At 41.0% G+C, this 25051-nt stretch overlaps 1 protein-coding gene across 1 annotated transcript in view; it reads right to left on the bottom strand.

Annotated features, from left to right (window-relative positions):
- Positions 1 to 441: 441 nt before the first annotated feature.
- CWF19L2 (CWF19 like cell cycle control factor 2) overlaps positions 442 to 25051 on the bottom strand; it is a 73287-nt gene continuing 48677 nt past the window's right edge. The window contains exons 11-18 of the mRNA XM_079973525.1: positions 23970 to 24092; positions 23066 to 23203; positions 17463 to 17675; positions 13250 to 13366; positions 6867 to 7022; positions 4881 to 4961; positions 2877 to 2978; positions 442 to 2227 (exon numbers count right to left, since the gene is read on the bottom strand). Coding sequence (XP_079829651.1) covers positions 2087 to 2227; positions 2877 to 2978; positions 4881 to 4961; positions 6867 to 7022; positions 13250 to 13366; positions 17463 to 17675; positions 23066 to 23203; positions 23970 to 24092 — 1071 coding nt within the window. The 3' untranslated portion in view covers positions 442 to 2086. The remainder of the gene's footprint in view (positions 2228 to 2876; positions 2979 to 4880; positions 4962 to 6866; positions 7023 to 13249; positions 13367 to 17462; positions 17676 to 23065; positions 23204 to 23969; positions 24093 to 25051) is intronic.

Below are 25051 nucleotides of genomic sequence, written 5' to 3' on the forward strand. Positions count from 1 at the left end.
ATCTCCTTTCTTGTCCTTTGAACCTCACTTTCCCCTGGCAGACCGAGAAGGAATGTCCAGTAATTAATCTGTTAGACCTGCAGGCATTGGTTATCTCTGCTTAAGACAGGAGAGGTTCAGATTCCTGAATAGGTATGTTGTCTGCTGGGTCTCCTGCTGCTTTAGCTTCCAAAGTAATGGGGACTTCCATACAATGCAGGGGTAGTCCACATGGTGCCCTCCTGGTGGACTAGAATTCCCATCAGCCTCAGCCACCATGGTCAGGGATGATGGATGTTGTAGCTCACAACATCTCAAAGGCATCATGTTGGCTAACGGCAAGTCATCAATTTAGAATACAGTACTTGGCTCCATGCACTATTTTCCATGAAAAAAGAAATCATCACATGGATGTGTCATTGTCAAAGAGCGAGCCAGAAGTAAATCACACCATTCAAAGTCTGAGTTAACTCTTTATTAGCAAAATCACCATCTTCACAGACTTGATGCAGTGTCAGGCCCAATGAGCATAGCAGCTCATCCCTGGTAGGTCTGGCCCCTTGAATCAGTTGCCAATACTGAAAGTCCCCACCTCCCCACAGCCGTCTAAGTTCCCCCCACTCCAGGGCTTTTTCCAAGCAGAGGAGACTTTGCCTGTGTGCAGCCAACCTCTCCCTTGGTGGTTTCCAAGCTGGTTCCTCCCACCATTCCTCTATGTCCAACCAGTCCATGGCACGAATTTGGAGACTGGGCACTTTCAAAGTAGCTGATCCAGTTTTCTGAGATCCCAAGAATCATGAAGTAGTAACTTGTGTGCAGTGCACATGTGAGCTATAGCTATAGTCTACCGTGGTTTGCAGCAGAATAACCAAGGTATTCTAAGCACAAGTGTAATTCAGTTTTTGGCAGTGTTGTGACTTCCCCAAGGAGTTTCCCCAACCCAGCTTAAATTCCTGTAAACTTTACAAGTACTTTCCTTTAACCACCCAAATCTGAACAAGCCATTCTACTCCACAGGAAAGGGAATGTGTTACAGCCAAAACCATAAACAAAATGGGTTCAGATCCTTGTTTTGACATGACCTGCGAATGCATTTCCATCATGAGAGCAGAGCTAATATACTGTGTGCCCATGTGACAAAAGTATCCTACACTGTTTACCTTTATGCCACAGCGGTACCTATTTATCTACTTGCACTGGTGTGCTTTCGAACTGTTAGGTTGGCAAAAGCTGGGACAGAGCAGTGGGAGCTCATCCCATTGCGCAAATTCGAACTGCTGACCTTCCGATTGGCAACCCCAAGAGGCTCAGTGCTTTAGACCACAGCGCAACCCACGTCCCCTATTCAATTTCCACTATCTGAATATTATCAAACACAGATTTCTGGACCATCTATGTACCTTTCCTGGGATTCCTCCACGCCACTGTGCCATTTGAAATATTAATCCAGTTGCAAGGCAGAAATTCCCTTCCTGCAGAAATGACCTAAGTCATGCTTTACCCTTTCCAGTTTACTTTGTTCCAAACCTTTATTTTGTTGCTTAACTGAAAAACTGTTAGTTGCTGGACTTCAACAGGAGAGTGAATCATCTTGTCTCAAGATTCCTGCCAAGCTCAATTCTCTACCTAGTCACTCTCTCTTTGGGAGAATACTGGCATTTCCATTTTCACAAGGCTGTTGAGAAAGGTATTTGCCTAAGTAGTCTTTAATACTGTTTAGCCAGTTTTAGAGATATTTTCTCTCTTTGACGTTTAAATGTCAATAAATCAATTTTCTTTTTAAGTGCACAGTGTGCATCTGACAGCACCTCCCAGAGGCCATGATTTAAACAAGGTATTATGAAAAGGGCTTTAAGAAAAAGAGCACACAGCAGAAAATATGAGGCATTAAATATAAATAAATGACATTGTGTTGAAATCAATTTGCCTTGTAAATAACTCAAATTAAATGTATGAACTGCGTTTTTTTAAAATATATTTCCCCCCCTAAAAGTGTTCACTAGGAATGTAGAAAACATCCTGTCATCCTTAACACATGCCTTTCTATAAAATGGATTGATTTTATGGATCTTGATGGTCTGTTGGCAGGTACTGCATCGTCAAAGCTTCATTCTTTGCTTTTGGTGAAATCGTACGGTTTCCACCTCTGAGCAAAATGCAACACCTTCTTCCTCTGGTCCTCAAAGTTTTCTCGCAGTCCCTTTCTCCACAGCCTGGGCTCCAAATCCAGCATGCCGCCAATTATTTCCTTTTAAAGCAGGACAAACAGAGAAGAATATTACTGCTCTTAATTAACCTTGGAAACTCACACCTGTTCAAAACAAGGACTACAAAGTACAATTGGATTGGTTGGGGGAGTCATTCCAGGTCTGCATTTTAACAAGTGACTCACCCACATGTGCTCTATGCAAACTACTTCCTTTAAGGACTACGGGGGTGGAGTGGGAACAGGAGATTTAAACTGACAGCCACATCCCCTGCAAATCTACCCACAGCATTAGGAATTCTGTTTGTGGGGGGAAAGAAGATTAAGTTATTCCCTAAATCCATTATTGAGTCTCTCTCTCTCAATCTCTCTCTCTCTCTCTCTCTCTCTCTCTCTCTCTCTCCACTCACAATATTGATCCTGCTAAAAAAAATTAGTCCTTTACCTCCAGGCAAACATTTATTACAACTCTCGCTTTGAATGGTAAGATCTCAACATCATATAGAATGGCTAATTACACAAACCCTGAGATAACAAACGTTCTTCATGTCCCTGGGATGTTCTAAAGCACACAGTAATAAAACTGCCATGTATATTCAACTTTGCTAATGTACGCAGTGAGCTTCTCAGAATGGAGCGTGCAGGAGGGTCTCCCACATCAGCCTCTTTGAACAGGTGACATAATAAATACCTTTCCAAAATAAAGGGGGAACTTGCGATGATCTTCAACGACGTGAGCAAAGCCCCCTTGTAGGCCGAAGTCTACGGAGAAATAAGGCAAACCTTTCGGAACCTAAAAAGACAGAGAGGCCATTCATTATTTCATGCAAAGGAAAGACAGTTCATGGGGCTGTCTTTTGAAGCTTAAAAACTGACAACCAGCTCATTTAGACATATCTTGGAGGGTGATGAAGCAAAAATCAACACATACACACACAATTCTTAAACCCTGAACTGCAAGGAACTGAACTATGAAGGGCAGAAACATGTCAATAAGATATCAGGGTCAGGAACTCATGGTTAAGTTCCCTCCTCACTAACTACAAACCTTGGCTACAGCTCGCGTTTGGAAAACACACCAAGGCACACTTTGGCTTAGGTCAGAGCCACAGAGCGTTGAAGTAAGAAGGAGCAAAACGGCTGCATGATCTTCCCCCAGGAGACAGCAAGTTTGTCTTGCTGTCCCAATAAGCCATAGTTTGGCTTACCACGACGTGCAAACTGGACACAAACACAATGTCCCTTTACTACTAATAATAATACAGTCAGACCTCTTCTTACGTCCACCTCCGCTTGCGTCCATTTTGCCCAATATCCGCAGCAAACCCGGAAGTAACTGATGGGTTTGCCACCGTTCACGCACGCATAGGAGTGGCGATCGCCGTTTGCACATGCGCAGAAGCGAGCAATCACCAACCACGCCTGCGCACAACGGCGCCTCTCCCAGCAACCCATTTCCACTTCCGGACGGACCTCCGGAATGGATTATGGTCGCAGGTAGAGGTTCCACTGTACTTTATTATTTATACCCCGCCCATTTGGCTGGGTTTCCCCAGCCACTCTGGGCAGCTTCCAACAAAATATTAAGGATAAAATAAAACATCAAACATTAAAAACTTCCCTGAACAGGAATAATAATAATTTACTAACAATTCCTCATGCTTTTTTATGGATTTTAAATATGCCGTCGTAGCGCACACAGTTTTCTTCTGCTGAGAAAAGGTCCAATTAAAAAAAGGATAAATGTAAACCAAAGAGTAGCAGTAAATAAAACTCTATACACTAGAATTCCCTCTGGGGAAGCATCAAGTGATTATGACCCTTCTACTAACCCTGAAATGTGAATATGGTCCACACTGTCACTGAAAAGGACACATGAAGACTAATATTGAGAGGCAATGAACCATCAGGTGCCCTGAATAAGGACCAGGAAATAGGCAGAAAACCGGGAGCAAGAGCAAGATAAACAGTACAATTCCCATCATCCCTGACCACTGGTCCTGTTAGCTAAGGATGATGGGAATTGTAGTCCCAAACATCTGGAGGGCCGGAGTTTGCCTATGCCTGAACTACAACTTCCAGCAGCCTTTCTGCACGACAAACTATATTCAGCAGCCGTCCTTGTGAAAAGAAGTCTATAGATTTCAGAACTTTGCCTCTTGCCCCAGCCCTTGAGAAGGATATAAACCATCTTGTTGATTGGAAAGGAGGCTGCATTGACGCCAAGCAAAGACAACCATTTCCGTAAGCCATTGTTACATAAGGGCAGGCTATGCAGTGTGATCCTATACACACTTATTCCAAAGTAATTCCTGCTGAGTCAGCGGGGCTTATACCCTAGCAAGTGTGTTTAGGATTGCAGCCCTAGACATTCTGATACTTGAGTTGAAACATTAATACGAAACCCTCAGCCATGACAGCTAGTGCCTTGAAAAACCAGGAGTAATATTTAAAAGGTTTGCGTTACTGGCGTCAATTTATCCATTTTAACTTTCAGAACTCCAGCAGAAGATCTTTGTATTAACACCACTGCAACGGTATTTGACTCGTGAACTAAAACCTCACGTCTTACATAAACTGTACTTTAACTGTTCTGTGTCTTTTAAAACCTGCATCTTTTAAAACCTTTTTTTGAAAATGAGAACAAAAAATAACAACTGGCCACATGTTATAAGGGACAAGCTTCAATACATACCGACTTGCGAACATCTTTTGAAGATAGATCAATCAGCTTTTTATTCATGGACCATTCTTCATCAGACTCCATTATGGCTTTCTGAAAAAATATTGCAACAACATATGAAACACTTTCAGAATGACACCATATGCCATAAAGTAGAACTTGATTTGTAATAAATAAATAAAAAGCAGTTAGAATACTGCATAATTTCAAGAACGAATATTAATTTTATAATGCCAGAAACTAACTTCGTGACATTTCTCCAATTTGTAGAATTCAATTTACATGCATTAATGCATAATGAAGACTGATTTTAGACTAATTTTATTCAGTGCCTTTCACTTTTTATAGCTTCACAACTGCGGTCTAACTTGGGCCTGGTACAATTACCTTGAAATGAGAATTTTCAGCTTGCCAAATTAAAAAGGCCACAGGAATTAATTAAGTTATATTGGCTCTTTTTTGTACATAAGAAAAACCAAAGGTAAAGGTCATGCTTTTGTTGCCAATGTTAATTAAAATCTAGCATACATATATTTTAAGTCGCTACTGCCACAAAACGCTATCTAAATAGTTCCAAGTCTAAACCATGTTCAGACACTCAGCAGAGCTTCTATGTTAAGAGTGCTGCCCTATACTCCTCTAGATGCAGTGAAATATGGAAGCTGCCTTGTATTGAGTCAGCTTATTGCTATATCCAGCTCAAAACGGTCTACACTGACTGGTATCAGCTGTCCAGGATTCCAGGCAGGATCAATTCCCAGGAGATGCCAAGATTGAACATGGGATCTTCTGGATGCAAAACTCCTGCTCTACCACTTGGACGTGGTCCTTCCCTCTTCTCTGCCTGCCTTGTTCTGCTGCAAGTGGAAGAGCAACGGAGATCACATGTTGATTGCTCACTTTAACTGTTGAGGGGAAAACCTATTACACTGAGGCCCAGCCCCGTTATATCCATATAGTGCTGTGAGCAGAAGCTGCATCCAAAACAGCCCTGTTGAAAACAATATTGTCAGATAAACAGCACAGCTCCTCAGCCAAAAAACAAAATAAGACAAACACACACACACAAAAGTAACTCCACATCCAGCACATACAGATCACTTACATTGGCAACTTCTATCCTTGCCTTTGGGGCAGCGGCGAATTAGACACATTTAGTGCCTGTGTTTATTAAGCACTTAAAATGGCAGACAGTGTCAAGAGACAGCATGTACACAGATGGTTATTATTATTTATTGAATATATAAACTACCCTTCACCTGAAGTTCACAAACGATTTAATGGCAGAATGTGCTCAGCCCCCGTTACTTAAAGCAAACTGCCCAAAACGTATGAAAATACCTTTGTCTTTTTGACCAGAACTTCTTTTCCTTCATCTTCATCTTTGGGCAGGAGATGCTTTATCGCATCCATATAAATACCCTCAAAAGTATGCCTGGTTTTGCACCTGTCAGTTAACTGAATTCAGGCAGATTCATGACTGAATTAGCTCCTGGCTCCCACGAAGGAACTGCCACTGAGAAAGGGCATAAGTAAGGAGCAAAGCATGCTTTGTGTTCGTACGGCTCCCTCAGCTCCATTATTTTTAGTGTGGGGTGTTCAGTAGGGAGTTTGTACAGTTGGAAAATCTGGTTTTTAAAAAACCCTGGCCTGTTCATGCTGCCAACTCAGGGGCCATAGTGAGCTATCCAATCTGCACATCAGGATTAATATGATACAACAATACCTGTTTCCTTCAGAAGCCTATTTTCTGTACTTCCAGTTTTGCTCAAACAAATAGTTTGGGAAACCTAAAGAAGTGAAATAAATTTCACTTGAAGAAGGGGAGTTAAGTTAATCTGATGTATTTTTTTAGGGAATCTATTTACTTTTTTGAGCTTCACACAGCCAACTTTAGTTCAGTTTAAAAAAACAAAACTGCCAATTTAGTTCAGTTTAAAAAACAAAAGTGGTATGATCAAAACGCAAAACTGAGGAAACTGGAAAGTTTGTAGATACCTTGAAGTAGATGGGAGCCATATCACCCACTTCCTTTGGGAGGGGGATGCATTCATATACCATGTGGTATCGCTTCTTTAAATTTAAGTTTGTCTCAAGGAAAACACAATCCAACTCTTGAGCTTCAAACATCTTCACCAAAGCTTTCCTGAATATCTGTAAAAAAAAAAAGAGAGGCAATGGAGAAAGAAGAGTCAAAATACGCATAATTTTCAATCACAGAAGTGTTAAGCAACAGCTGCGGTTAAGTATCTGGCATTACTGAGAAGTCAAACTTTCATAGGTTAATGTCACATTGCATTCAAAATAAAATGAGCTCAACACTGGAACATGATGAGTAATTTTAAATATTTATACTACATGCATAATGGCAACTGTAGGTGTTGTTTTCTGTCAAATGAAAGGCGCACTGAAGTTCAAAAAATTGGAGGGCATCATAAATGGAGGCAGAAACCACGGGAGGCCTCAGAGTTTCATTTCCTCAAAAGTTAATACCTTGACTTGCATAGACTCCAAATGCCACCATCCTTCCACTCTTCCTTCCAATTACACAATTTATCAAAAAGTGACATTTTCATCAGGCATGATTGACCTTTAAGCCAGATACTAATATTTCCTTAAAGAAAAGCAATCTTGGGTCTCTCATCTCCATTGTGCTGAAGTTTACCCAACCTGTTACTGTAACAGACTTGACCTGTGTGTATACTCACTCATTTTCCTCTATAGGATAGAATGTCACAACTGATCATGGAGTAGATCAGTTTCTATCTTGAGTGGTGCCTAGAAGGTGGCATGTTTTAAAACAAACAGATAAGGTAGAAATCACAGTCTAGATTTCCAATAAATGAGAGATGATTTTGGTACCCAAACCTGAAATGGTGTGACGGCATCCGGCAAGAGGAGGCAGGTGCCAAGAACTTGTTTCAAATTGAGCTCATATGAAATTATAACAAGTTGGAAACCACAAGCCTGACGTAACTTAAGCTGACTGAGCATTTGAAATGTGCCAGGGCCATAAATCACAGAATTCACATTTCATTTTACAAGCTCATTATCTTCATGGGCCACACTGGAAATAAACTCCCTTGTGCTACATTTCCAAACAAAACTGCATATTTGCTTTCGATGTTTTGTCGTTCTAAACAGTCGTGGAAAACATGTGAAAGCAATGGCATTCGTTTATCACAAGACCAAATGATGCACACCAATGCACACATCCATAAATCAAAAGAAATATGCTCTTCTTTCCTGGAGAAATCAAAGTTGTTGCCTAATTCACACATTTGACAATTGAAGATGGTTGCACAGCCCTCTCCCTAAAAACTATAATGAACACATTATGGTGCTTTATACTAAGTGACTCTGACTGGTAAGAGTCCTCCAGGGTCTCGAAGAAAAATCTTTCATATCACCTGCTTCAGTGGGGATGGGCAACCGGATGAGTTATCCAGCACATTCATGCAGTACCAGAAACCACCATGGCACATGGGAGAATGGGGTACTCAATGGCGCAGAAATATTAGTTTGTGGTCATCTTCTGGCATGCTAGGAATCCTGTGCTTCTGACCCTTGGTAGAATAGCATAGACATTTATTGTCAGGGTCGAGCTTTTACTTCATTTAAAGAATGAGACTTTTGAGTTACTAGGTCTTTCAGAGCCACAGGGTCAAGTTATGGAAACATTTCCCAAACTAGAATGGTATTTCCCAACTCTCTTGCCAAATAGCACTTGGTTCTGTTGTGCAGTGGTGCACGTTTAAAACAATAGCTGGGGTGGGGGCAAAAGTTTATAGCACTTGTGAGATCAAAGGAAGTTCTCTGCAAAATTTATTTAGAGAATATCTAAAGGAAGAGCACATGAAGTTTCCATCTCTGACTTTGCCTTACAGTTTACATTTCTCCCCGAAAAAGCACATCTGCCTCAAGATTGCTATGAAGCAGCCAAGCAAAGGCTGTGAAGGCAGGCTAACGGCTATCAAGCAAAAATATTGGCACCAGGATGTCCGAGAAGCCATGACATTTAAATGCAAATTAAATTGAAACAACCCCCTGGCCAGCATTTTCAAGAATCACACATCAGTAAGCGGAACTGTTCATTATCCTCTTCTAGTTGCGGAAACTAAGAATTAATTCAACAGCTGACACATTACTGCCTGTCACTTCCACTAGCACCCATTCTACCAATGATATTTTGGATTTTTCAAAGCAAATTAAATGGGGGAAATGCTCTTTTGCCGCTGCCACTACAGCTACTAAGGTAATTTAAAAAGCTTCAAGAAGGCAGTAAATCAGTGGTAGGGCACTTGCTTTGAATGCACAAGGCTCTAGATTCAATTCCTGGCATCTGAAGCTCTGGAGCACTGCCAGTCAGCACTGAACTAAATGGACCAACGGTCTTATTAAAAAAATAAGGCAACTTACTAGGTGGTTGTCTCTAAACTTGTAAGCTTTTGTTAAACAACCTAAATTTGCTTTTCAAATTCTAGTTGGTCTAAACAACATCTCCCCTTCCCTGTGCAATACATAATTAACTTGCTACATATATTCTTTTAAATAGAAGTGCCGTATCTTGACAAAATTTTATAGCTGGAAGATGCTGAGAGACAACTGTGCATTTTCACAACTAGGTAAGAGGGATTGGTGCTGCAATCTTCCATTTTCCTGTTTTCCTCCCATTTCCCTTGAGATCAGCACGCTTGTGCCAAGCATGGCCTATGGAGATACACTTGATCCTAAGCAAAACGGCCTCTCATTTTAAGCAATCAACTGAGCTTACGTCAAGATATTGACATGAGTTTTTATATCCCATAGTACAGGCATGTCCAAAGTCCATTTCGGGGGCCTAATCCGTTTCAAGCCTTGGCATTTCAAGGGAATCATTTCATTGAATACATGCACAGAGCAAGAAAGACTCATGTAAGAATGAGTTAATGGTGGGGAAACTGTGATGTTACTTTTCAATTAATAGGACAACAGAAAACAAAATATACAGACTTAAGAACGTAAGAACAGCCCTGCTGGACCAGACCAAAGGCCCACCTACTAGACCACTATTATGTTCATGCAGTCACCAACTAGATGCCCATGGAAAGCCAGCAAGGAGGACATGAGCCATCACTCTCCTGCTTATGACCAGCATTTGGCGTTCATATTGCCTTTAATACTGGATGCAATGGCTATCAACCACTGGTAGACTTATTCCCCATCAATTTATCTAACAACCTTTTAAAGCCATTTAAGATGTATGAGAGCTACGTGTGCTAGCCTGGGGGATTACAGGGCCCATGGCCTCAAGGTCTGCATCTGTCTGCCCCTAAACTCTGTTTGCTTTTTATAAAATCAATACTTAAGCAAAGAAGATCTATGTTACTGATCAGCATTTGGATGGCAGATTTGCCAGTGTTCCTTTTAAAAGCAGGTATTGCCCCTGTAATCACCTTCATATGTTATAACAAAATAAAAAAATTCCTTCCAGTAGCACCTTAAAGACCAACAAAGTTAGTTCTTGGTATGAGCTTTCGTGTGCATGCACACTTCTTCAGATACACTACTGCTACTGGAAGGAATTTTTTTATTTTGTTTTGACTATGGCAGACCAACACGGCTACCTATCTGTAACTTCATATGTTATTTTACCTTAAGTTGTTTTTTATCAGGTGGGTCAAATAATATATAAATCATCCTCTTATGAGACTGTTTCCAGGTTTGTCTTTAGAGAGCCTCTTTAGCATTTTTGGCAGAACAAACATCTTCACAGATGGTGAAAATTTGAAAACGTATCTTTAAGACTTCTTATGGTTGTCAATTCTTAGCATATCATTTTATTTTATTTTGACTGGTTTTTATTGAGGGTGCGATTCTGCATTTTGTATTTTTGGCTGGCTGGCTGTAAGAAATACACAAATTGTTCTATATAAGGTAAAAAAAATAAAAATCCCACGTACACTTCTGATGTAACCAGAGTAATTTAAATCTATTAGACAACATAATGGCTCCCTATAGTTCCTTAAAATGGGCATGGTAGATAACGTTCATGCAATTCAGAAACAAAACAAAACTTACTATGCTTGTTTTAAGAGGTCCCTGACAGACTAGGCTTGCTATCAACACTGTTAACTTGGTATTTACAGAGTATTACTGGAATATTGAGGGTGACTGAAACTTAGTGCATGATTTTGGGGTTTGCTTGTTTTTCATGCTTATTCCTATTCCTATACGTTTCTAGCCTGAACTGGAATAATTAAGCCATGCCAGTCTTAAGGATAGAGAGCAGAAAAAGATGTGATATGACAAATGCCTCAACATGTTGCAAGGGAAAGGGAGCATGAAAGAGATTTTGTTAACAGAAAACAAATTTAAAAGAGCTCTGAATCTTCTCAGTGATTATAAAAGCTCTGTTAAGACTTTTATTTATTTAGTGGGTCCATAATTAGCCAAGCTACTCTGGAGACATGCTCTTTGTGGAATAAAGGTATCTTCTAAGCATTTTTGCAGAATTTCCCAGGCATATTTAATTACACTTTCCCATTATATTGATATTCCAAGAGTTTATATTTAGCTCTTTGTTGAATTTCATTTGCCTCCTACATGAGACCAAATCCTAGAAACTTGAATGACCTCTTGCTCACTCAATTAATCCTCCCAAATAAACATTATCCTCAAATGTAAACTGTCCATGTGCTTTCAGTTTAATAACATTAATGTCTGGTTTGAGAATAAATTGTTACCAAGGAGCTCAGCTCACTCTTGTTTTAAGTATGCTTGACTCCAGAAATCTCCATGTAGTATATTAAGGAGACTCTTGATGCACCAAGGGCAAAGTTGTAGTCTGAATTTACTAACCTCAACTTTAGACTGATCAGTGTCAGAGACTCGCACCAGGTATGCGAACCAGCATGAGAACTCTGGAAAATGTAAACCTCTTTCTTTTTTGCTTGGTGTCTAACCTGACCAAACCATCACAGACACATCCCAGCTTGACCCACTTAGAGATTGTTCTATGTCTGAAGTACACAAGCTTGTTCGATATAAACTGGCCCCATATTCTTTTATGCCAATTTGTAGATTTATTAGCCATTTAATGCGGCCAATGCTTGGCAAAGATGTGCAAGTACTACACTCATTCAAACAAACAGTACAGTGGTACCTCGGGTTACATATGCTTCAGATTACATACGCTTCAGGTTACAGACTCCGCTAACCCAGAAATAGTGCTTGAGGTTAAGAATTTTGCTTCAGGATAAGAACAGAAATCGGGCTGCGGTAGCAGGAGGCCGCATTAGCTAAAGTGGTGCTTCAGGTTAAGAACGGACCTCCGGAACGAATTAAGTACTTAACCCGAGGTACCACTGTACTGAAGTTTCTCTACTTTCAAATCAGGTTATTTGGGCCGGATAAACTGACATGTTAAATGTTGCTAACCTTTATACACCCACTTTGTGTTATTTTTATACTTCACAACATTTATTCAGAATGCTTGATTTGTAGACTGAAAAAGTCTCAGTTGCAAAAAGTTAAGTGTTAGCTATGAACTTCCCATAACTCTCTTAATGATTTCAGGTTTTTTACCAAAAAAAACCCATCTATTCAAAGTCTTCAAACAAAGCACTCAGAAGCCCCTTGTGTATTGTTCCAACAGATGATGGAGAAGGCAACTCATCTCTGAATAAATCTACCATATCACAGCTGAAAGGAGCATGCTGCATATAACAGTCCCCTCTCCACCCACCCCCAAGCAGCAGCCTGCCCTTCTCACAGCAAAAGGGACAATCCCACCAAAAAGAAAACACTAATTCCTACCAATTACAATGAAGGAGCAAGCAGATGCTTACCGTATTTTTCGCCCTATAGGACGCACTTTTTCCCCTCCAAAAATGAAGGGGAAATGTGTGTGCGTCCTATGGGGCAAATGCAGACTTTCGCTGAAGCCTGGAGAGCGAGGGGGGTCAGTGCGCACCGACCCCTCTCGCTCTCCAGGCTTCAGGAAGCTATCCGCTAACCATGGGAGACGCAGCTCTCCCACAGCTAGCGGAGAGCTTGCCGGTAGCCAGAAGCTTTGGGCGCGCTGAGCTCAGCACGCCCCAAGCTTCGGGCTTCGCGCAGCGCTCCCACGGCTAGCGGATAGCAGGCTGTTCTGGGGGCTGGGGAAGCTCGGGCTTCCCCCGCCCCAGCCCCGCACCTGGGGGGGGGGGGATTTCTTTATTTCCCCCTGAAAAAACTAGGTGTGTCCTTTGGGCCAGTGCGTCCTATGGGGCGAAAAATACGGTACATGTTTCCCCTTGAAATTAAGAGGACTACAAGTGCCAGGTTTGGCTGGTTTATATCAACAGTGTTTAGATATGAATCCACACAACAAGTCACATCAAGCCTTAGATTTTGCTCACCTGGATTTCTTCCCAGATGTCTTCATCTAGAAGAGTGGCTGCAATGTGGTGCTGCATAGGAACTATCAAGCAATGGCCTTCAGTAAGAGATTGGTAGTTTGGCAATGACAGGTAGACCTAGAGAGAGGGGGGTGGAATACAAGATGGTTTAAGCTTCTATGTATTTATTTTATGTTCCATCCTTCCTTCTGAAGGAGCCCAGAGAGGCAAATGCGTGTAAGATACAACAAGCAAAACACCTGAAAATAATTCCAGTACAGATGCAGACTGGGAAAGATTTTTACTTTAAACCCCATTTTTTCCCCATGAAGCCTCTGGCGCAAATCCCCTAGTCCCACACCCTGCACTACCTAAGCCAGATCTGGGTTACAAGTTAGATTCTGTGCTCTTAAAAAACAGTAGCCATTTCTTCTTTATTGCAGAATCAGTGTGCAACCTGATACCTGTAACACCTAGTAGAGACTTATTCCTGCAACTTCCACTTTGGAACAGAGCCTACAACCTAACAAATTCATGGCTACAAATTCATCCTAATTTTTGTACTCTCCCTCCCTTGCCTCCCCAGCCCCACCCTTGTTTAACAATTTCCATGGTTAAAAACTCCAGAGAACTGAAGGGCATGCCACTTTTTGGTGACGTTTTGGTTGGGCCTCATAAATGTATTGCTCATGGTAGATTCTGGAACATTCTCTTATGGATCCAACAATGCTATTTATAAACCTCAGTATACGTAACTGAAATAATCACATTAATTACTCTCTTTTATGCTCCCTGCTGCTCTGGTCTCTTTACTGATTTACAGATCGCAAGCCCTCCAGAGCAAGCCTTTTATTCTCTGTAAGTTTGTTACTGAAAAATCATCATCATCAACGCAAGCCTCTCGAAATAATCATTCTCCAGCAGCATTTCATACAAGAGATTCAAGGCAACTCAATTTGTTAAGACAGCTCACTTCAATGCTTAAGCCTTTATCCTCACTGACAGTATTTGGTCTTAGTCTATTCTGCTGTACAAAAAAAATAAAAATCTTTTGTTATGGCAATTATATGCTAACACATACTGTAGAAACACTTTTATTCTATGATGCAGGGAATTTTAAAAAAGTGAATGCTATGTCAGATATTATCAAAGAGATGCCACCTAAGACGTTATACCACATACAGAAAATCGCAAACACAATTTCATGCAACCCTGAGTCAGTGTATGCTTCTCCTATGAGTGGTTATACTTGTATTTTTCCTCATTTGGACAAAGCAATAAACCACATCTTAGGAAGGAGTGCAATGAGCCTTGCCTCTGCATGATCCTCCCTTCCCTTGTCCTCTGGCATAGCAGAGGACAAACTGCAGCCAAGTATTATATCTGAACCAGGACAAACTTTTGTTTTAGACAAACTGCAGCCAAGTATTATATCTGAACCAGGACAAACTGTGTTTAGTCTTAACTATAGTTGATTTGGGGGGAAAGTCAACTTCAAAGCAAAGTTTATGAAGCAGGATTGGTTCAACTAACCCATAGTTCATCAGGCATAGGCAAACTCCAGCCCTCCAGATGTTTGGGACTACAATTCCCATCATCCTTAGCTAACAGGACCAGTGGTCAGGGATGATGGGAATTGTAGTCCCAAGCATCTGGAGGGCCGGAGTTTGCCTATGCCTGGTTAAGATTAACCCAGTTTATAACTGTGGTTTATTGAAATATTTAAGGTTCTTATCTCCTCCACACAACTGTATTAGAGAAGTAGAGAATTGGGGGAGGGGGGAGAGAGCATGAGGCCATTATGTAACTATATACTCTGAACCAGGGCAAAGTATATAGTTACTGTAGGTAGTTCCAAGCACATAAAATTAATAAGCATAGGGAAATTTCCTATGTTGTTTTCTGAGCATGACATGCACCCGTCAGAGGTTGTGGCAATGCAATGTGGCCCTTGGAGCCAAAAAGGTTAATCATCCTCATCTTAAGACACTGGGAGAATGCCCAGATCTCTTTGCTGAACAGAGATATGCCTGTGAAGACGAATCTCTTTCTGACATACACTGCACAGAGCAATGCAGAACACTAATCGTATTTTACACATTTCAGTTCCTCCGCTGAGTCTACCAACTCCAAAATCTTGCCCTTCTAGACCATGCACTGCATCCCAAAGTTCCTTGCCTGTCTGCTTGCCTGTCTCTGCATATTTGTTTCCATGAAAAAGACCTATGGAACAATCCAAACTCCCTTTGTGGGGAAGGGAGAACAGGGTTGGATTGGGCAGCCCTGCTGACCTCCACCTGCAGAATGAGTCCAGTATCACTCCACATGCAGAGCTCTCCCTTCAACCCACCGAATGTGCAGGTTCCTTGCTGACAGAAGCCACCAGAAAGCCCCCAGACAGGAGCAGGTGGGGCTGAGTCAGCCCAGTTCAGTCCCAGTCACTATGATGGCCCCAGGCTGGTGCAGAAATCTGCCTGCCCCCTTCCACCCAGCCAACTTGCTCAGCAAGATTGCAGATGTGATGGCGGCCCTACCACCGCAGGAAGCCTTGCAGAGCAGTGGCCAGGAATGCACCTTTAGTCAGCCACATATATCCCAACATTGGGTACAGATTAGTTCCCCATTACTCTTTAAAACCCTGAGTCAGAAACCAGGCACAAGAACAACAGCCAGTACACCTAACAAATAAAGGGGTTTCTGTACAAGATGCGTCTTCTCTCATATATTCCCCACTAGGTTGTGAGATACTCAAGGCTCTAAAACCTCTGCATTTAGAGGTAAGGCTGACGGCTGTTCCTGCTGAAATAAACTCGGTCTAAAGAGATCATATGGCCATCTGCTTAAGGAGGCATTTGGCTGACTTAAAAAAAAAACAGTTTTACAACATTAGGAAACATGGACATCAAATTATGTAACCTATTTAAAAACTGAAGTGATGGGGAGAGGAAGATGAGTAAGGGAATATTGTGGGATACATGGTGAATGATAATGGGTATATGTGAATATCTGAGAGGAAGCTAAAGAGCCCGAATTAGCAGAATATACTGTTCCTTTTCTTGTGTTTTAAGTTTTAGCCCAGTCATTACTGAGGTCAGAGCTAAGCATTCATCCTGTGGTCTGTTTCTGGTTATTTTTATCTACATTTTGTTGAATTGTGCATGTATTTTAGCTTAATGTTTGGTCATCCAGAGAGTCTAGATGGGTCAAAGTCAGAATACTTTTTGGGGGCAATAAACTTGAGGAAATATGATTCTTGTTGAACTATGACAATGTTGAAGTAAACACATACTTCTAGCACGTTTTTTGAGGTGGGTGGGGCAAAGTCTAAAACAAGAAGAAGAAGAAGAAGAAGAAGAAGAAGAAGAAGAAGAGTAGTAGTAGTAGTAGTAGTTTGGATTTGATATCCCACTTTTTCACTACCTGAAGGAGTCTCAAAGCGGCTAACATTCTCCTTTCCCTTCCTCCCCCACAACAAACACTCTATGAGGTGAGTGGGGCTGAGAGACTTCAGACAAGTGTGACTAGCCCAAGGTCACCCAGCAGCTGCATGTGGAGGAGCAGAGACTCGAACCCAGTTCCCCAGATTATGAATCTACCGCTCTTTACCACTACACCTACAGAATGTCCTCCTAACGTTTTAGGGCTACAACTCCCATCAGCCTCAGTCAACACGGCCAATTGTCATGATGATGGGAGCTATAGTTCAATGTCATCAGGACTGCAGCAAGTTGGTCTCAAGTAAAAACTTCCATATGCTCTTTGCAACTAACCCAAAATTTATTTTAAAAGGCAGTGACTGCTGTCTGTAGTGCTACTGAAATCTGGATGACTTTGCTTTGCCTTTGTGGACCTTATTATGTTTTCTGGCTTCTAATTTCAACATCCCCTCTATGACCCTTTTTCTCTTACCATGACTTGGCCTCCAAATTATTTACCCACCTTATGCAACCTAAATATTCAGCTCTTGCATATCATTGCAGCAAGGTCACCTGCAAATCTGAAGTCCTGAAGAAGATTAACTTGATCATTCAAGACAAGAGTCATATCATTTTAGTCGCACCCTTGAGGAAGTGGCTCTTTCCTCCTAATTGGAAGGGCCGGGAACATTCAAAGGCAATAATTCATGTCACAAGAAGCAATCTCACTTTTAATCTCATAAAACCATGGAATGGAAAACAGCCCTCTTTTATTTCTTCCTATTTGCATCGCAGAACAGGCTGTGCTGCTTCCTTACCTTGTTACCAATTGCAATAATCAAGTGTTTTGGAAGTTCGGGGCTACCAAAGCAGTAAGGGCACTTCTCCATGCGTGCAGCAAGATGTTGATGCTCACGGATTGCTTGTTTCCTTTGCCTTCCCTCTTCCTCGCCGCTTCGCTCGCCTGTTGCCGCTTTGGAAACAAACATATCATCCAGAGTGTAGTACTCTCTATCTGTTTTCTCTGAAAACTGAAGGAAAAGGAAGATTTAGTCAGTGTGGACAAAGATGGACTTTGATCAGGGATTCCTCCTTGGCTATGAAGCTTCCTCGATGACCTTGAGCAAATCACCAACTCTCAGCCCAATCTCTCAGGGTTGTTGTGGGTGATCACAAGTAACACTGCCTTGCTGGGTGGAAGGGCAGGGTACACATATGGAAAAACGTTGACAAGAACAAAAAATGCATAAAGATGAGGCACATTACAGCCTTACCTTGGTTTTCAAACGCCTTGGTAGTCGAACGCTTTGGCTCCAAAAACCGGAAGTGAGTGTTCTGGTTTGCGAACGTTCTTTGGAACCCGAATGTCCAATGCGACTTCCACAGCTTCCAGAAGAAGAGGAGGAGTTTGGATTTGATATCCCGCTTTATCACTCCCCTTAAGGAGTCTCAAAGTGGCTAACATTCTCCTTTCCCCTCCACCCCCACAACAAACCCTCTGTGAGGTGAGTGGGGCTGAGAGACTTCAAAGAAGTGTGACTGGCCCAAGGTCACCCAGCAGCTGCATGTGGAGGAGCGGAGACGCAAACCCGGTTCCCCAGATTACGAATCTACCACTCTTAACCACTATACCACACTGCCTCCAATTGGCTGCAGGAGCTTCCCGCAGCCAATCAGAAGCTGCACATTGGTTCCCAAAAGTTTTGGAAATCGAACAGACTTCTGGAACGGACTTCGTTTGACTTCCAAGGTACCACTATATTCTTATTATGTTATCATGCTGTTTGATTATTTAGGGAACATCCGTATTGAATATGATATATACGTGGCAAGGTCCATACGCAACTGGAGTACTTCAATTCTGCATTAAATTGGCTGGAGTGGGGGTTGCAAGAGAATGTTCTGAACAGCAAATGAGGAGGGATAGGGTAGTTGGTTCTAACAGTGTGACATTGAATTCCTCCCATAATTTTTGACATACTGACTACAGAAGTGTGGCCATATAGTCTCCCACAATCCAGTATCACTTCCTCATTCCAATTCATTATAACAAGTGATTATTAATATATATGCTCTACTATTCTGAATTTTGAAATAAAATTCAAAAATAAAGGGTATTGTTACCACCCACAGTTCTGCACTCTCTTGCAGTACACCACTATAGGAGAGCTCATCTAATCTTGTTTAAAATCAAAAGGCAAGTGAGAAAGTGAACAAAAGCAAAATGATCCTGCCCCAGAAATGTGCCATTTTTTAGCAACTTATTATGAAACTGGTAAAACTGATCCATAACACTGTGAGGACCCATTAAAACGTAATGGTGAAGATGACCACAGGCAAGGACCTTACATAAGCTTCCCATGGAAGTGTAACCATACATGCCAGTCAGATATTCCTGGCATCCAAACTACCCTGGTCTGACATATATGATTAATTGAAGCCATTTTTATTAATCAAGATGGCAGCCGCATAGAGCACTTAAGTGTAACATACCCTACAACCACAGGCCAAAGGGGGTCTTTTAAGAAAGGCATGTTATTTGAACGATGTGATCCCCATCTACAATGCTGAAGCAGAAATCTCTGACTCTTAAGAAGCAGGACTGCTATCTCTCAGCTATCTTTTGATTATCAGAATTCTGCCCCTTTTGGGTTTCCTTGCTTGCTGGACTCAACGCTCTCTTGGACATCCAGAACGACACCAGCTTTGGGACGTCCTTCTCTGTTTTTCCTACAGAGTTTATATCCAGAGATAACTACGGTATGTTCCATTGGTTCTCTCTGTTCCACCAAGTATCCATCATCTCTATTCTATCAATGCCAGCCTCTAATACCAAGCAGTCCAGTTCATCACCCCGCCTCAGAGGCATTAGCATATAAACACTTGAAGACCATCCTCTCTCTTCAAGTGCGGTGCTTTGGCCTCTGTGAATTGCTATGCTGTGCTCCTGCACTCACAAGCCTAGTTCTATGCCACCCGCATTTAAAATTCATCTCCGGGGGTGAGATTCATTCCGAATGGAGCCTCCTCAGCTCTTGCCAGTTTTACCCCCTCCCTTCAGTTTAACAGCTGCTCTGCCACCTTTTCTGTTTTCAGCGCCAACAGTGGGTTACCATCCCGGTTCAAGTGGAGTCCTTCCCTTCAGTACAGGCTTGGCTTGCCCCAGAATGTGCACTGCTTGCTAGGATGCTGAGGCACAAAGCTGACTACAACTTTTCTCTCTTTCTTCAGTTTCCACAGTTATGGGGGTGGCTTTTAGGAAAATGGCAGCAGGGCCACACACAAAAACCGATGTAAAAACGTATACTTTGCCTAAGAATGCCATCTCAAAGTATAGTGAAGAAAAGCAAAAAATAATAATTAATAAATAAATAATCCCACCTTCTGTTATATAAAGCCCTGTTAACACATGCTTGCGTATTTGGGCTCTATTTATTACTACGGTTGTGCAACTAGGTTTTCCATTCACCGTCTTTCGTAAGCTGATGCGCTTCTCCCTTGCCTTCACCCACTGAACATTCGTTTCTCCCATAATAACACTAACGCAATCGCAATTCAAGATACACCTTCTACATGAATGCAAGAAGTGTTACTGCTGCTCTGAAAATCTGCCAGAAAGGAAAAAGGTATATAGATTGTATAAATTGGATCCGTGCGATTTTCAATTGCCATGGTAACACTGACATCACCCATTTTAAATGGAAGCATTTAGATTTCAGGAATGTTATACTCCAAATACATGACAGGAAGCTGGAAAAAAACCAGAATCCTGCTGGTGTTAGGAAAAACAATAGGTTTCAGCCGAAAGGATTGTGAATTATATATATATATATATATATATATATATATATATATATATATATACACACACACACACACACACACACACACACACACACAGTAAATGTAGTTACAGATAGGTAGCCGTGTTGGTCTGCCATAGTCAAAACAAAAAAAAAATTCCTTCCAGTAGCACCTTAAAGACCAACTAAGTTAGTTCTTGGTATGAGCTTTCGTGTGCATGCACACTTCTTCAGATACACTGTAAATGTAAATGTAAATGTACATTTACAGAGTAAATGTATTTAGGGCTCAGCTCTAACGCATTAAAACGAAGGGAGCTTTTATCCAGGTGTTAATTAAATATTGCATTGATGAGGATTCATTATGCAAATTTTCCTTATTACTAGGTTTAAGTCCTACTATGACTGTTGGAGCATAGGTTTGCCAACTAATCCGAACATTACTAGAATGTCTGCCAACAGCTTCTTCCTACTGAAACAAAACAATGATACTTGTCTTGCACAATGGTGTATCAACTACACAGGGCTGGCTCCCAATAAACAATAGTGGAAAACAGCCACTACTTGTTTCACAAGCGTTAGTGCAATAGTTGACATGATACTATGATTAGGTGAGTTCCATAGAACTTAAGATGTCTTCTCTTACACAAGCAGATCAACACCTGCAAAATTATTTTTACTTTTCTTGCACAAGGCTGGCTGGTGCTTACAGCAAGCCCCACGGAGAGGCATGTCCTTTCCCCACAAAGTTGGAAATCAAAACATGCAGGAAAGCAAGTGCGTTATCCTGCATCTTGGTGATGTCAGATGCCTGGCAGGTGGGCAGCCCCAGCAACCTAAGTGGCCTGTGGGGTTCATGGGATATCTGGACCCTGCCTGCTGGATAGATCCAATTTCCTACCCCTGCTCCAGACAATGTCCCACTGTGTCTGGATTTCCCTTGTCTACAATCCAAAGCAGCTTTCCGGAGGAAAGAGGTGGTATGGGCAGGTGAGAGATATATTCAGTAGTTGGAAGAATAAGGGAGAGGAGCTAATAGTGGTAGGACTCTGTACTTCCCCTCTCACACTCAAGGCAGACGTCTATTTCCCTGTCCAGCTTGTGAAACTTGTAAGTCCTTACATTTGGAACCTAGGAATCTGCCTTATGTTTATGTTTTCTGATTGCAGCATTTCTCCATGACCTCAAACAGAGGGGTATCTTTTCCATTACGTGCTTCCTGGCCTTTTTAGCTAGAGATGCCAGGAACTGACACCGGGGACCTTCTACTTGTAAAGCATGTAGTCAGCCACTGAGCTACTTGCATGAAATTTTAAATTCATCAACTCCATCCCCTTCAGTAACTCTTCCCAACAGTATCTGGTTCTTAATTTTCAAAGGTGTTGAAAAATGTCTCTTCCCTAAAATTTAACACTTCTTCTTTTGCTCCTCTTACTCTTTCCGTTTCTTGGAATCGATTATTTTATTTACTCCAAGGTGCCTTCCTCCTTCACAAATCTCTATTTCTACCAGTAATTTCTGCTGAACATAATGCTGCTTTAAAACCATCTAGTTCGACAGCTTTACACACAAGTGAAATCTAGTTGACTTTCATGTTGACAGCAAAGGCACTGAGACTGATCTCAATGTGATTTTACCATCAAGTTTTCAAGTTCAAAAAGTTTGTTTAAAGGATATATCAAGGCAAACTGAAAAACAGAAGATACCCTTGCTTCCTTACTGCACATTAGAAATCACATTTCGTTATTTTGCTGGTTGCAACAGAACTGAGGAACAGCCGTTGATTTAAAATAATGCAGACACACCAAAGCCAATATCTCAGTCAAAAAGATGAATGAAAATCCTCTGCAGTATTGAAGGGCCACTTTCTCACACACATTTTTAGACTTTCAGCAATATCAAGAAGACGACATCCATTTCAACTGTATTTCCCCTCCTCCCGTTTTCCTTACAAATGAAAGCATGAAAGAGAAAGTCATTATATGGGTGTCAATTCTGTGCAGTTCATTAATACAGATGACAAAAATGGCTTCAGATGGTGCTTTTACAGCAAAAAATTAAATTGCTACCTTTCAATTTAAGTTTATCTACAGAGTTCATATACTTGAGATTTTTATATGATGTTTTGCACCTAAGTATTATGATTCTATATACAATGAAAATCAGTATGGTAGCGAACATGGTGTACTGGGGTCAGTCCAGGAAAATCTGGGCTCAAACGTAAGTTGGAGGGCAGCCCAAATGCTGCTGCCTGTGAAGCAGTTGCAAATGCTTCCTTGTTTCTCTCTTCTCCTGCCCCAGAACCCCAGTTATCTTTATTTATTTATTATTTGCAAAAATGTCTAAGCCACCAACATTAAGAAAATGATACCGTGATCTTATGAACAGCATACAAACAGTAAAATTATATTCATAAAACAAATATAAAGTACTGGAACAAATCACATTGTTTTCTCATACTTGAAACACTCACATGAAGATCTTGATACATCTTAAGAGTATGTTATTCCAAACAGAATTTTTTTTTTTTAAAAAAAGAAAAGTTGAAAGTAAGGGTTTTTAATACATTGGAAGCGCCCATTAGGTTTCAATATAAATTCAGACACATTGGGCCTTACCTTTGATGCCATTCTCATGAAGAGCTTATTCTGATCCTCTGCTGTCCTCATCTTTTCATTTCTGACCAAATCATTCAGGCTCAGATTATCATCATCCTGAAAATAGCGGACCCTTTCCTTCTCCACGTGAGTAGTGACCTGAAAACGAATTACAAGTACACGGATATTCATTTGGTGCCACTGTCTGGTTATGCTAAAACAAATCCAATCTAAAAAGAACTTTATAAAAGTAAGTGAATGCAATTCAGCACTTGAATTTTACAAAGCATACCTAATTTCAGCAAAGTAGCCCCAAACAGATACAACAGGGAATTTGTGGAATTTCTCATTAGACACTGTCAACACAACAGTCTTTGGAAAAGGGCTATTCAAATTATTGGAAAATGTACATCAAAGGCAGGTGCTCTTACGCTTGTGGGGAAAGCACTGATACGCATTTATTACAAACAGGACTACATAAGATTTATTACTGCCACTCCAGAAGGGAGGAAAACAGATACCAACTTCATGTCTGTGGCTTCATGTCTTTCACAGTGCCCATGAGAGAAGAATGTGGAGATGGGGAAGTTATTGACTTTTGACTATTTCATGGCAACATCGTCATGGTTTTATGCTAGTTTTCTGTGTTGATCTGCTTTTGCACTAACCATTCTAGTTTTGGACTGTACTTGTATTTTATTGTTGTGAACAGCCCAGAGGACAGTGTTGACTGGGCAGGATACAAATTTATACAAGTAAATTCTGAAAATAGTCTGGTAGCTTTCTTATATAGTACTTGGAGTTTCCTCACATCCTCCTGCCCAAACCCTTGTCCTATACTCTACATTTAAGAAAATAATAATAGTAGTAATAATAATATTTATTATAACAAAAGATGTGAAATAAGCATCTTTATTACACATACCTTCTGCTTCCTTTTTCTGCCACTTGGCTCCAGCAGTTCTCCTGGAGTGTTAACAGGCCATGCTCTACCAGACTGATCCGTTCTGACAAGGACCACTTCATTTTCTTCTTTGAAGCCTGCCGTCTGTACAAAGGTGTAAAAATAGAGGACATAAATTGAAATGGGGGTCATTTAAAACAGTTGTCATATCATGTCTAGAAATGGCACTTATGACAAAACCAAAGAAAACAAGCTACCCAAAATGCAATTTTTCAGTGTAAGAACCTTATAACTGAGAGTGTTTCATTAAACATGATTTAGCCATTATCAGATGTATATAAACAGTTTGCTTGGAATTATCCACTTCAGAACAACCTGAGCTGTAAACAGACCTGAAAAACTTTCAGTTGGAGGTATGAAATATTTTAAATAATTACATGCATAATACACAGCTATCCTATACATAAAGCATCCTTTAGGATGCCTGCTTTGGTCTTTCATGAAAGCAACAAAGGAAGCAAAGTGATACTGTGACCTCCACATACAAGAGAACTTGTAACCCTGGTTTCAAGTGGTTGGCAAACACAGATAAAAGGAACCTTGACAAGCACACTATACTCTAAACCAGAGTTTCCCAAACTTGGGTCTCCAGCTGTTTTTGGACTACAACTCCCAAGGCCAGTGGTCAGAGATAGTGGGAATTGTAGTCTAAAACAGCTGGAGGCCCAATGGGAAACCCTGCTCTAAACCATCATTAATACCAACAAGGGAAGGCAAGAACAAATTTGATCTAGAGAAGGTAAGAGGCATAGTTCTCGAGACTGGATTCTGGATTTGCAAACCATGATTTGCAAGTATCTAGCATTATATCTGTATCAGATTAGTCTGGTGTCAAAGAGTTGGGAAAGTATTTTTAAATTTAAAGAGGGGAAAATTAGAGGACGGTGTATAAGCTTCTCACTCAGTAATTAGAAAGCAGCAGCTCATTGTATGTTAATTGATTAAATAAGCTCTAATAAGGGGGATGTCATCAAAATTGGGCTCATTAAAATCCAGCTTTGTCAAGTTTAATAAATGCCTATATAAATCTCTATCCAAGTCAT

The sequence above is a fragment of the Podarcis cretensis genome, assembly GCF_951804945.1.
Source record: "Podarcis cretensis genome assembly, chromosome: 4".
NCBI lineage: Eukaryota > Metazoa > Chordata > Lepidosauria > Squamata > Lacertidae > Podarcis > Podarcis cretensis.